The sequence below is a fragment of the Alosa alosa genome, chromosome 17 (assembly GCF_017589495.1).
Source record: "Alosa alosa isolate M-15738 ecotype Scorff River chromosome 17, AALO_Geno_1.1, whole genome shotgun sequence".
In the NCBI taxonomy this organism is placed as follows: Eukaryota; Metazoa; Chordata; class Actinopteri; order Clupeiformes; family Clupeidae; genus Alosa; species Alosa alosa.
The window spans coordinates 16,257,059-16,271,442 of record NC_063205.1 but is presented as its reverse complement, the minus strand read 5'-3'; the positions used below and the strand labels follow the sequence as shown (position 1 = coordinate 16,271,442).

At 42.0% G+C, this 14,384-nt stretch overlaps 1 protein-coding gene across 1 annotated transcript in view; it reads left to right on the top strand.

Annotated features, from left to right (window-relative positions):
• Positions 1-204: 204 nt before the first annotated feature.
• Positions 205-14,384, top strand: part of lhfpl3 (LHFPL tetraspan subfamily member 3) — a 41,333-nt gene continuing 27,153 nt past the window's right edge. The window contains exon 1 of the mRNA XM_048268017.1: positions 205-1,452. Within this exon, the coding sequence (XP_048123974.1) occupies positions 1,026-1,452 (427 nt within the window). The 5' untranslated portion in view covers positions 205-1,025. The remainder of the gene's footprint in view (positions 1,453-14,384) is intronic.

Here is a 14,384-nt window from a genome sequence, read left to right as displayed (position 1 = left end):
AACTCGCATAGCACAGTAGATGGAAACACGCACATGCGCATATTCTTCAGCTGAATTTCCATGAACGTGCATAATATGCAAATGAGCCTAATAAAGTAAACTCTGAATGTACTGATGTCCACTGAATATCTCCACTGGCTCTCTTGTAATACCACTTTGTACCACGTGTGGCACATTGTTAAATACAATGCAAGTCAATGGAAGAGTGTGGATCTTCTCAAGACGATCGAATCCTACATAATTCCACAGGCAACCTTTAAAATAACGCTTCATATAATTTGGTTTTAGGGCCCTACATAGCCTATGCAACCCCCAAAGTTCCATCCATAGCAAAGACATCCATGCTTGCCTTACCTACCTACACGCGATTTACTCGTAAGAATGCGTGACACATGATGCGAACGACGTATGCTGCCGTCAGCACTCAACAATCCCATTTAGCTTACCGTAGGCTGCTGCACTCCAGTGGACTACCGTCATTCTCAAGTGTGCACATCCTGTGGTAACGACGGTGTCGATCTAACGCTCTTGGCACCATTCATTTTTATTCATCAGGCTCATTTTGAATCTCTGCGCCTCCGACAGCCACGGGAGCTCTTTTACCTGTAGTGTCTTTGTGGAATATCCAATGTTTGGTCACTCAGAAACATAGATCTGTTTATCTATATGAGATAGCAGCAGTAACGGACTGCGTTAGGCAATCGTGGATTCCGTGGGACATTGTGAAATACTAGTCTCTAACAGTGGCTATTAGATTGTGTTCGTGTGAAGTGCTGAGATTTCAACATCGTCCGCGTCACCCGGATTTGGACTAATTTCAGGGCAGATGGTGTAACAGTGTTCTTGAGTTGACGCGCGTATTCGAGTGAAATCGGTAGAGGGAAATGTCTACAGATTCTCCTATAATATGACAGCAGAATAGAACTGACGTTTTTCTCGTTGACCGGTTATCACTTCAGTGGTGGGCACTCATCTATCTCTGGGTCTCCTACACAGCTGCCAAAATACCTTATCAAAACCAAACCATGGTCCCTGGGACTCCGGCAGCGATGCTCCCAGCTTCGGAGGCGGCCAAGATCTATCAGACTAACTACGTTCGGAACTCGCGCGCTATTGGCGTGCTTTGGGCAATTTTCACCATACTGTTTGCTATTGTCAATGTAGTGTGTTTTATTCAGCCCTACTGGATCGGGGATGGCGTGGACACCCCGCAGGGCGGCTACTTCGGCCTCTTCCACTACTGCATAGGTAACGGACTGTCCCGAGACCTCACGTGCAAGGGCAGCTTCACCGATTTCAGCACCATCCCCTCTGGTGCTTTCAAGGCTGCATCCTTCTTTATCGGGATGTCCATGGTCCTCGTCCTCTCCTGCATCGGCTGCTTCGCATTGTTCTTCTTCTGCAGCACTGCCACAGTCTACAAGATCTGCGGCTGGATACAACTTGCTGCAGGTGAGTGTTTGGCATCTGTTGATATAGAGTTAGTTCTAACACCTCAAAACAAGCTCGGGGAGTGGAAGATTTCCGTTAATCCAATAGAGTTACATCATGATCTGTGACCGTTTGTAAACAATCCCCCACCAATAAAACGCAGTAGCCTACAAGGAGATATCCTCTTTATGAATATGTGTAGCCTAGTGCGTGGAAATGAAAGTAAACTTTATGCCCATTAAATTGAGTTCCAGCTATGCAAACAGATTCTTCCATGAAAACATAATATTCATGACAGCAACGCTTGAAGACGTCTTTACAAGAAGAAATTGTTTCAGGTGCCGTCTTGCTCTCACATCATGTGCAATGGATGATATGCCACACATTAAGTCTCTCGTTAAGTTAGTCTAAATAATAGAGTCTAAATAATACAAATGTATTATAGCCTAAAAATATGATTATGGTGCGAGGTTAAATGTTTGGCATTTGTTTTATAATCTTAAAATGTTTCCCTAAAATATAATTTAAACCACCCTTTGAATATATGAGATGACACATTTTGATGCTTCTTCATCTCATGACAGTAATAAACAGGTTTAAATGAACTTGTTTGGTTGAACATTAATAAGCACACACTCACATTCACTCCTTTTCTTTGTTGCCAGTCACAAGAGAGTGAGATACATTGCACTTCACACACATTTCTCATTAAAGCCTGCCTAAAACAGTGGTTTTTCAATAAGTTGTTTGCACCATCTTGCAGATTGAGGCTTAAGAAGTAAACACCACCGCAGAGATAATCTGAAGAAAATCCAGCACACCACCATGCCATTTACTTTGGGCTGAATTAAAGCATAAATCCTGTCTAATGAGCACAGGGAGGCTGTTTTGCTCCTCCGCTGTGTTTTTCCGGATGGAAGCTTTCATGTATCGGCCGCATCAACTTGTTTATCTTCTGCTGGTGTTGATACCCCTCCGCCCACAACATCCTTATTTGTCAGGGGTGACACACATTGCATCGTCGTTCATTCAGATTTCTCAGGTGACGTGACACCAGCATGCAGTCATTTCTCAAGTGTTTGGGTACTTTGTCAACCTTCCTCTAGTGTGTCTCATTCTGACTTGAATTCTCATTCAAGTCTGAGGGGTTAATTCGAACACTCTGAATATGAAAAAACCTAGTTCAAGATTACTGTAAAGCCCAAGACAGTATACTTTCTGATGCAACTACACACTAATATATATTGGAGGAATTAGGCATTATAGTGAGGCAAATGACCATTTTGCAACACAGTAAAATCAAACAAAATCATTTGTTTTCTTTAGTGTTCTTTGCTGAATCGCTTACTCTGTGTTTCTGTATCTGGAAGTTTTTTTTTTTCACGTATCACACAACTGAAAGGGATGGGTCATGTGGAGCACATTTCTCAGAGTAAACTGTATTAAATGGAATATATATATATATGTAGGGGATATCTCCATATTAAAAAACTATTTGACTTAATATTAAACTTGAACACGTCTAAGACTGCTCTCGATGCCCTGTTTGGGGACGCTTTATGAATAACTGACTGAGCGCCAGTGATAGTCTTGGGAGCACTGGAGCCACTGCTCTGTGAATGCCCTGCACAGCTTCTCTCTTTATTGATCCAAAGAACATAACAGAGCTTTTGCTTCGGGCGATGACAAGAGACTGTGTTCTCTCCCGTTCCCTTCCCTCGTGTTCCAGTCTTTGGGTTGCGTGCACTCTGGTCATCTCTATCCGTGTGTCTTTTTTCTCTTCCGAATTATTGCACCTTTCATTTAGGCCTACACTTGCCTCAGTGATGGTAATAGACATGCATGAAAAAAACATTTGCCATGGAGAGTTGTGAACAACCTTCTTTCCTGGATACCAGTCTGGTTAGGTACTTTGCCATTCACTTGTGGGGATTTTTTTTGTGAAAAGAAAATCTTTTTTGAGAGTGAAACAGCTGCCCTATGTTGTGTTCTGACTACTGTGTGGTGTAACTTCAGTTATGGTTCAGTTCAGGCTTTATCATATCATTGAGTACAGGGGTATAAAGGACAAAGCTGCATGGCATGGGAGTAAGGAAACAGCAGAAAAAACAGATGGAAAGGTACTCTTAGGTTATGCTGATCCTCCTGTCAAACATCCTGAAACATTTGACCTGTTTTCTTGTAATCTTTTTTTGTTAATGAATCTGGTTGGTCATGAGATTGTTGGAGGATTCTAAGAAAAGAGGAACGTGTTCAACTCTGATAAGAGGGTACTTTGACGTTGGTTAACCAATCATAAGGAGATATTCATGAGGAGTTATACAAGCTATTCCCAATATTTCTGACCAGTGAGAAAGGAGTAAACAACTTTTTCTCTCTTTTCAGAAGATTTGGGTTTAAGAGGGTTGTTGCCTCAAGTCCACTTTGTTGTTCATGGCCTCTTGAGTATTGAATGCGATCTCCCACGAGGACAGAATGAAATTTATTCAACCTGAAATTCCATCACATCCTATGTGATAGTTCCATTCAGTGGAGGTATCACAGACAAAAATGTGTTATCCATTCAAAACTCACCCATTGCAATGTTGGCCAAAGTTTTTTTTAAGAAAGAGGACATCAGGAAGCTTTGAGTAGTGTGGCACATCTAAAATGTCTCTTTCTGTCGAAATGTTTGTCTCTGCAAATCTGAAACATATGCCTCCATCAGCATTGAATCAGCCAGTCGCGTGTCGCGGCTGTATGCTGGTTGACAGGTCCTTTCACTTGCAGTTACACTGATGTGATAGCACTCAGACTTATCACCAAGGTCCCCATCATCTTGTCTCTCTCTTTCTCTCTCACTCTCTCTTTCTCTCTCTCTCTCAGTCACAGATGTTTTTCTAAGTGCCCTAATTATTTGATGAGGACAAAGATAGGGACACGCGGGTGAATTATGGTAGCTCTCAGAGATCTCAAAGCTTTTCCTTTTTTCTTCTCTCCAGATACACAAACATACACACACCAACACTTGAAAGCCAATGACACACTACTGTAAGTAACACATGTCGGCAGTACACAAAACACCTCTCGTGTCAACTCCAGCTGTATCCCATGCTCAAGCCCGTCTCAAAGCCCAGACTCAGGCACCACTGCTGCGTCACTGCTAATTTAAGACATCCAGTGGCGCGGGTCGTCTCAGAGGTAAGGCTCAACCCTTGTGCTCTGCCAAGCAGAACGCTGTAAACTAGATCATTTGTTTAATCCCCCCTGCCCCGTCTCCACACACACTCACACACACATACACTCACTCTTACTCTGTCACAGTCCCCCGGCCTGGCCTCCGTCTCCTGCTCCTTGTACATTTCTCTAATTAACCTCCAAACAGCACACACACACATGCCCGGCCAGTGGCCTAAATGAGCTGCGGTGCCACCGGTGAGATCAGCGGGTCGAGTTGGCTCAGGGAGCAGCGGGCGCTGTGTAGGCGAACACCACAGGGTGTGTTGTCTTCATGGCAGGAGGCGACACGGCCACTGATATGCCACTTTGGCTGCTCGGGGCCCCAGGCTGATGTTGAGGAGAAGGGTGATGCTTGGCCAGCCTGGGTGGACTACAAGCACCATGTCTAGCACACAGTCTCTCTATGTGTGTGTGTGTGTGTGTAAGTGAAAGGGAGGGAGAGGCAGCTGAGATACAGGCTGGAGTGACTATGAGCATCATGATTAGCACGTCTCTATGAATGAGTGTGTGTGTGTGTGTGTGTGTGTGTGTGTGTGTGTGAGTAGCAAAGACAGACACAAAAGTGAATCAGCATTGTCTACTTTTGTAAGCCACAGGGGCTTGTATTCCCGCAGACTTCAACTGTTCGGGTAAACAGGAGGATTGGGCCAAGCATTAAGTATCTAATGGAGGTATTTAACGATCTGTTTTCTGGTCGGTCTGAGCACAGAGCTTCCTGTGTAGGTTAAGTGGGCCACACAGACCATCAGTAGTCTAGTGGAGCATAGAATGGCCTAGCATCAGCAGGTAACAATAAAAAGGCCCCATTTTATTGCTGCTAGCTTATTGATCCATTTTTTTAAATCTTGAAAATCCCCCAAAGCTTAAGTAAAGAGCAGGACAATTAGAGAACAGAGCTTTCACTGGTTAACATTAATTTCAAAGACAGGCCAAGCTGCTGTTTACAACGGTATGGAGTGTTTGTAGAATATATTCGGTTGATTGTTTTACACTCAGATAGACAGTCATATAGGTGCAGAAGAATAAATTGTTTCTCTGACTCCCGGGCACCAAAATTACCACAATGTCAATTTATGGCTACATCAGGAAACCCTCAAGGAGAAGCATATCCCTCCCTGCTAATTATTTTGTCTGTGTTCCAAAGTGAAAAGAGGCTTTGTCTTCATTTTGGCAGCATAGTCTGGTGAGAGTAGTCTGTACACTGCAAAAACTGCTTATCTAACAAAATCTAACCAAGTGTTTTTAATCTTATATCAAGATAAAAAAAAAAAACTAGTTGGTATTGTTTTCAGTATACAGAGACTTACCTAGCGCTTTCTTGTGAAATCATTTGACTTAATTAAAAAAAAAAATTAACTTATTTTAAGACATCTCCTCTTGAAAACAAGCAAATTTTGTCTGCCAGTGCGTTAAGCAAATTTGTCCTAAAAACAAGCAAATTTGTCTGCCAGTACGTTGAACAAATTTGTCTTGATAAGACTCCTTAAAATAAGTTAAAGTCTTCTTAAATTAAGTCAAAATGATCTTTTGAGAGGGCGCTAGGTAAGTCTTTTCATACTAAAAACAATACCAAATAGATTTTTTAATCTTAATATAAGATCAATAACACTTGCTTAGAATTCATTTTTTGCAGTGTACGAATGATAACCTTGCTTACACAATCTTCATCTACTTTTACTCACATACACAACAACTCCATGAAAGACAGCCTCATATTCACTTTTAAATATTGTGGTTAGGTTTAAGGTTAAGAGGAAAGAAGATAAATTGTGAGTGAACACCTGCTTCGTCCATCCATCCATCCTTTCTGTTTCCCCCTCTGTCTCTCTCTCTCCATCTCTCTCTCTGTTTTTCATCTGGTTTTCTCTGAGGGTACACCAGAGCGTGTCGAGTCTCTCCAGACACACTGAGAAAAAAAATGAGCTAAAGGACGCCCAATCATCGGCCTCTTCTTCTTCTCTCTCTCTCTCTCTCTCTCTGTCTCCCCCTCTCACGCTCTTAGTCATTTCTCTCGCCCCCGCGCCACTCTCCCCCATTCAGTTCAGCTATCAGACACTGCCACCGGCACCTTGGCTAGCCGAGCACTAATGGAGCGGCTAACCTTCGGAAGGGGGACGCCGCGCTGGCTGGTTTACAGGCACCATTTGGAAAGCAAAACAGCGGTCAGCACGGCGGCGCTACATCATAAAGGCTGTTGCTGAGGTGAAGCAAGAAAAAAAATGGAAAATAGGGAAGAGAGGGGAGGGTCATGAGAGAGTGCTCAGGTTTTACTCTGCACAGTGTTGCAGTACATATAATAATCAGAAGAAGCCACCATCAGTGAAAAAGAAGAACATAAAGCATATTCAAAATATAATCACAAATTATTACATCTTATTGCTATGCAGCTCACTCACTGCTCAGGTATAGGTTTATATGTCTACCTATGTGTTTCCTACTTGGAACTTTGTGTGTAGGTGTGTGTGTTTGTATGAATCACAGGGGTGCTATAAGGAAAGGGGGAGCTAGAATGATTCAAAGAGATCTGCACTGTCTGAGGGCCCCCATTGGAACATAATCACCAACATTATTATTATTTGCGGTAGGGAGATTATATTGGAGACCGAAAATGTCTTGCATGGTGTGTGTGTGTGTGTGTGTGTGTGTGTGTGTGTCAGTGGCGATTGCTGCTCTTTGGAACAGGGGAAGCTCTGATAAAACTGGTCAATTATTAAATTAATATTATTAAGGTGCTATGTTGTTCTTTGAGGGCAAAAATTATCCCAAAACCCAGAGTTGGCATGGCATCATGTAGCCTACACCATTATATAGTGCGCTACCTAACTTAGCCTAAATACACAACTGAAACAAAAGCAAGTCACAAACTCTGTAACTCCACATTACGGTTTTATTTACAGTAGGCCTATGCTATTTACAAAGACAAATAGAAACCGGATGTATTACTCCCAAATTATGAGAATTTGAGCTGCAACTTGCCTTGCCTCTCGACTTCACCTGTCACACTACTAACGTTAACGCATCCCTTGAACTTGAACCACTTCCTGTCAGATCGCGACATATGCTGTCAATCAAAAAGAGTCCAGCCTCTATGACGGTTCCTCCAATCATCATACAGAAGCTCGGCGTCCAGGCCATCCCACTGTCCCATTAGGCGTGTTCGACTTGAGGCAGATCTGTGCAGACATAGACATAATATACTATGGACCCTTTCAAGAGAGTTCCATTATCAGCATCATAGTTGGCCCCACAAGACTTCCTTTTTAACATTCCATATGTTATCTTAATGTAGAGGAAGTAGATTGGGGCCCAAATAGAACATTCAAGCATTGTTTTTGTTTTTATTGATGAAAGGGTCTATAGACGCTGCATCGACCGCTACTCCCTACTAGCGCTGACGAGACGTGGAGCCGCCATCTTGGATCGGTCATCCACTCCACTCAGAGTAATCAGAGCCCGTCTACGGAGAGCCTCCCCACTCTCTATTAATCCCATACAAACCGAACTTGGCTACAGTTCACCAGAGTTCACCTAGATGGCGATCGCGGGCGAGTCCAAAATACATGGGGTCCTATGGAGCTACATGGCTACATTTATTGTTTTCACCTATGAAACCCTCAGATTTTATTTTATTTTTCGCAAAATGGATATGGATTATCAATCAAAAGTGAAATAATCCGGGAGTAATGTCCTTTCGTTTTCTTTTCTAACACGCTAGCATTGATGCTTTGCTATGCTATGATCATGCTAATGAATGACGTCATTGACACGTTTGAAAGGCTTTTTAGAACAATTAAGTGACTTTAAAAAATATAATACTCAACCAAGTGTATTGTCTTTGCCTCCCCTTTCGAATACAATATTCAAATTACTTGAAAAAAAATAATATCCCGAGAAAAGTGGATTTTGAGGGGTACAGCTCCATAGACCATTCATTCTGGACTCGCACACCGGAAGCGTTCCGAGAGTGAAGGTTCTCTCCTTATTAGACATTCTCTGGTGGTAAGTCCCTCCCCGGCTGACAGAAGTCGGACAGAATTTCTAACCAGTATGCATTGCGTCCATCCCAGTATGCATTGTGTTCAACCCAGCATGCATCACATCAAGTCAGATCTGCACAGGTCTGCCTCAAGTCGAACACGCCTTATGTGTGCAGATCTGACTTGATGTGATGCATGCTGGGTTGAACACAATGCATACTGGGATGGACGCAATGCTTGCTGGTTAGAAATTCTGTCCGACTTCTGTCAGCCGGAGAGGGACTTTACCACCGTGACACCATGTCACATGACCTTAAAATATCGCGGGAGTCTTAGCCTGCAGACAGATCTTGCAGTTGCCTTCCACGAGCTGCACGAAGCTAAAACAAGCCCTCATGGCGTCAGTTCAAAGACGTGATAGGGCCATTTGGGGAGGAATGTCCTCATGGACGATTATGACGGGAGTCTCATGCTGCTTCCTTATGTTGGAATATGCGAAAATAAACAGAAATCGAAGGGATACCTTCTTATACGTGATTTCTGCAACAATGGTAGGCTAGCCTACTGAAAACGTTTGGATATTCTGTTATTTTCTGCTGTTGGCTAAATAGATAGACACATATATTGGGGAAACACTTGATATTGAATTTATGTGCTACAATGCAGGCCTGTTAACTGTATAATAACAGTGGTTTATTTAAACTACATCATAAGAATTTATTTCGTCAGTCATCATGCTCATTTTTATGAGTAAGAATGAAAGTTCTGCTGTGTTTATTGCAAACAACATTCCACAGTCTGTCCGGGATGAGCTGCCCTCTGTTGTAGCTCCTCCCGGCTAGCCTCTGAAGATCACGTTTACGTAGAAAGCCAGACCAAGTCAGACTCAGTCCAAGTCGAACAAGCCTATTCACTCCCAGGGACGCGGGGCTTCCCTGGAAATGACGATTTTGTGGCGCTTGTCCAATAAACGTCTAGCTTTTCTGCACTGAGATCAGCCCACTCTGTAAGTGCCATTGAAAGTCCAGTGAAGCCGAGCAACTATGTGTTTTTTGCATGGTTTTTTGATGGATCGTGTCGTCACAGCAATGTATTACGTACGACGGAGTATTAGGGCCACACATGAAGACAACAAATATTTTTGCCATGGCGAGATTAAACTCGACATGTTGACTTTAAAGTCAACATGTCGACATTAAACTCGACATTTCGAGAATAAAGTTGAAATGTCATGTCGACTTTAAAGTCGCCATGTCGACATTAAACTCGACATTTCGAGAAAGTTGATATCTTCTTTAATCTCGATGTGTCGACTTTAAAGTCGACATGCGGACATTAAACTCGAAATAAAGTTTAAACATAGCCTACAGTTTAAGCTATGTAGCCTACACTAACACACAATATGTGACATGAATAATAGGCCTACTTCAAATATGTGTTATTTCAGATAGATTGCTAGATTGCAGGTATTCAGATAGATTGCGTCTTCTCATTGCCGTCATCGTGAAGTGCTGTATCTCGCGGTTATACCATGCAGTAGGCCTATTATATAGCTAGAATAATACATGTTTCCAATGATATAATGTTTATATAGTAGGCTACAAAATGTTATTTCACTCTGTTTTACGTGGGTAAGGCCACCGCACATCTATAACTGCCCTTCATGACCAGGCCGTCACTCTCCATAGTTAACATGCAAAACTCATTTTTCTAAAACTGCTTTTCCATGTCTCACCTGCAATACACATAGGAGGCTATAAACACAGATATGTATATAGGCCTATACTCTTTTGATCCCGTGAGGGAATATGTGTGCATTTACTTATAGGCCTACATGGGGTTGCCTGGTCAAGAGGACAGCTTCATTCGTCCTTCCATAGACATTCAGCAATAGGCTGAATAGGCTGAATAGATGCGTTTTGCATCGATTGCAAACAAACATGCAATGTGAAAGTCTGGGATTGGGGAGCACTTAGTATAGCCTACCTAGTCTAGTGCATAAGCATGAAGTTGATAACCTGACCCTAGCCAGATGAATGTCGTTCCGCTTAGCTCCGCCTAGCTTCACTCACATCCATCTGGGACCTCTTCCATTGAGAGTGATTTCTCCAACCAACTTTATGGTTTAGCCAATCAGGACGCAGGGCGGGAGTTTCATAGATGTGACATAGCGTAGAAGCGACTGTGAGTCTGTTATTAGCGTCACGGGTTGGCTTCGATGTGAGTGGTTGAAGTAGCACGTCAATAGATGATGGAAAAGTGGCTTATTCAATCATATGCAAGCATTTTTTGATTAGGCCCAGCCTTCTGAAGCAACACTTCAATGGATCGGTTCCAGATGGATGAGTGGAGCTAGGCGGAGTGAAATTCATCTGGCTATTGCCAGGTTATGAAGTTGAACCTTTAGATGAAAAACACTCTTTAATAATAGGCCTACAATAAATAAATAAACCGCTATGACGTTTACTTTTGACCAACGCATTTATCGCCTGTAACTCCGTGATAACAGGAAAGTATTTGGCTGAGCAACGGAGGTTAATATGTTCTATGTTTTGTCCACATGATGTAGGCCTATGTCTAATCATTGTTGCACTCGAAGAAAACTGCAATGTTTCATTCGTTCTCCCTTTCAATCGTCCCGAGCGGTCGTTCTCTCTCCAAACTAACTCAAAATGTTGAGTTTAATGTCAACACGTCGAGATTAAAGTCGACATGATATTTCAACTTTATTCTCGAAATGTCGAGTTTAATGTCGACATGTCGACTTTAAAGTCAACATGTCGAGTTTAATCTCGCCATGGCAAAAAATATATTTTTTTCTTCATGTCTGGCCCTAATACTCCGTCGTTATTACGGGTGTGAAATCAAATGACCGACAAAACCTTATTGCTGAACAAACTGGCCATGAAAATGAACATGTTTTCAGCATGTTCTAGTTGGAATAGTAGGCTAGAAGCTAATGTAATAGTGTTATTTGATGCGATTTTCTGTGATATTTTAGAGGAGGCTGAGCTTCCCCTGTAGTCTTAGAGCAATCGCCTCTGGTGTGTGTGTGTGTGTGTGTGTGTGTGTTGCTTTCCCTTACCTTTGTGGCGGTGAACACCTCTAGTGGAGAATGAATATTACCTTGCATGTGTCGCACAGATACACGCCATAAAAAGCAAATAAGACTACAGGGATACATTTTCTCTGCTCATCACGAGTTCACAGAGAAGGGCTCTCTGCATAAAGCCCAACAGATGTGAGCGATGTTCTTCTGACCAAGACAAGCAAATTCTTTGCTGATTGGTATGTCATTTTAAAGAGCTGTCAGCCTCTGAATAAATAGAGAGTATGGGACACAAATTCACATGTGCAAACAACAACAACACACACACACACACAGACACTCACATGTCCTGAGGTTTTAAGACGTCAGAGCAGGAGGAATTTTGTGACTACTTTTGGTGGAAAAAAAAAAATAAAACTGCTTTGAAGAGCTGACAGCTTCTTTATCCAATGTCACACCTTCACCAAACAGACACACAGAGCTCCCCCAGACCTGCTAACAGCGCTCCTAAAATTGGAACACACATTTTTGCATGCAACAGTTTTCAGCATCTTAATAGTTATTCTTTACTTCTTGTTGTATAATATGTATATTAATGGATGCCATTTGAATGTGTACTCAAGAGGTGTTTGCATGCTTAGTTTGATTGGCAGCATTGATTGAGGAGCAGTGGGCCCACTTTGAAGTAAAGTGTGAGTGACACACAAGATTGAGGAGTGGCAAAGCCCTTTTGATCGTAATGATGACTGACAGCCGTGATGGAAGTTTGTTTAAGAGCCATGGGGAAAGTGAGACAGGCAGATGTAGTCAGAGAGAGAGAGAGAGAGAGGGAGGCTCATGGGTTTGTTAAAAGTTGGATGCAGTTAAAAAAAAGGGCAGCATCCAGAGAATCTGAGATGACATATCCTCTTTTCGAATGGGATGGAAATGAGAGTTAATTGCGATATAGGCGGTCATTTTGGTTTGCTGGGATAAATAGTGTTCTGGTGAATAATAGCACTCTTTGCACCACAAACCAATCACCCCAGCACACTTGGGATATCTTTGTGGCCTTGCAGTAGCACTGCTTTATGGGATTGTCAATAGCGACTAAAGCTACAACTGGATTTTCACATTCTCTTTCCTTTCTCTACACCGGTTGTTTAATGCCGTCTAATGGATGTTGAGAAAAGGCAGTGTTTTAAATGGCGATAATAAATGAGGGTGATTAACGTGAAAGTCCCCCAAATAGCAACTGTGTTTCTCCCCCTTCCAGCTAGGCACAATTGAGGCCTCTTAATTGTGTGGGCAATTTGCTGCATGACAGCGTTGGCCCTCAGTCGGCCCTCTCCCACAAAAAGCAATCATCTGGGGTGCAGGGGTGGTGAACCTAGTCCAAGGCCCATGAAAAGTTGTGTGCTGTGAAGAGACGCAGGACTCCTATGCTATTTTATCTGTATGCCTATATACATTTACATTTGCTTTTGTCCTAAGTGATTTACAAAATGAGAAATAAACAAAATTACTTCAGTTCTACAGCCTGAAGCAATGTTTGGGCATTAATATAATAAAAAGTATTATTCATAGGCAGCCAAACAGGTTTAAAAGTGATTTTGGCTATATAAAAACTATATGTTATTAATGTTGTACCAATATTTGAGCTCTCTACATATAATAGACTTGAAGATTTTAAGGATTAAACAAGGGGGTGTTATTTTTATTTTTTTATAGGATTAAAATGATATGTGGGGTAACTAGTAGGCAATTGAAAATCTATGTGAAAGTAGCTCAGTGTATAGGCATTTAGTGTACAAAGTGCCAATGTTGTACCATAAATAAATAAATAGAGTCAAAATCATTGTTTTGGCTCAGGTCAGGGACAAGAATAGAAATGTACTGGTATACAATGTAACCAAGTCAGTGTATTTATGTATGAATAAAGGTACATAATTGGCACTTTATACACAAAATGACTATAAACTGAGCTATTCCCACTATCTAACCCACATGTGACTTTAGTCCTGTGCACATTAGTTTCTTGGTGTTTTAATGCCCCCAACGTTGTCTTCAAGGCAGCGCTGCCTGGAAGGCACTATAGGGTTAGGCATGGGTTAAGGTTACGGTTGGGGTTAGTCTTAGGAGTAGGTGCCTTTAAGTCTAAGTCAGCGGTGGCAGCGCTGCCTGGAAGACGACGTTGTGGGGCATAAAACACCATCGAGCTACACATTACCAAAAAATCCAATCACACCTTGTTTTAATCCTTATCTTCATGTGCATTTATTTCAGAGACCTCAACATGAATAAAGCATTGTATTTGTAGACAAAATAATGATTGGTGCCATGTGGATTTAAAAAATGAGTTTACAAGACCCTCAATATCACTAGTTTTGCATTTTGTTCCATATCTAGGTAAAATTAATGGGCATGCAGTTCAAACGTTTAACGGTCCCAGTCATACTGAGAATATGTCTGTTTTCCACCTTACAAAGTTTGGGCAGGCTAGGGATAATACTTTTCAAGACATTAATGCCCAAACATGGCCTCCAAGATTTCTGAGAGTGTAAAAAGTATCTAAAATCAAGGGTCAATAAATGTATGAAAACATTGGAATTTAACACAAATATTGTACAGGTCTTAGTTGTGGGACCTAAATATTATGTAGACAAACTTTGAGCACAATATGAGACGGTGCAGCAACCATTTTCCTGGATTTTGTCTAAATCGACACG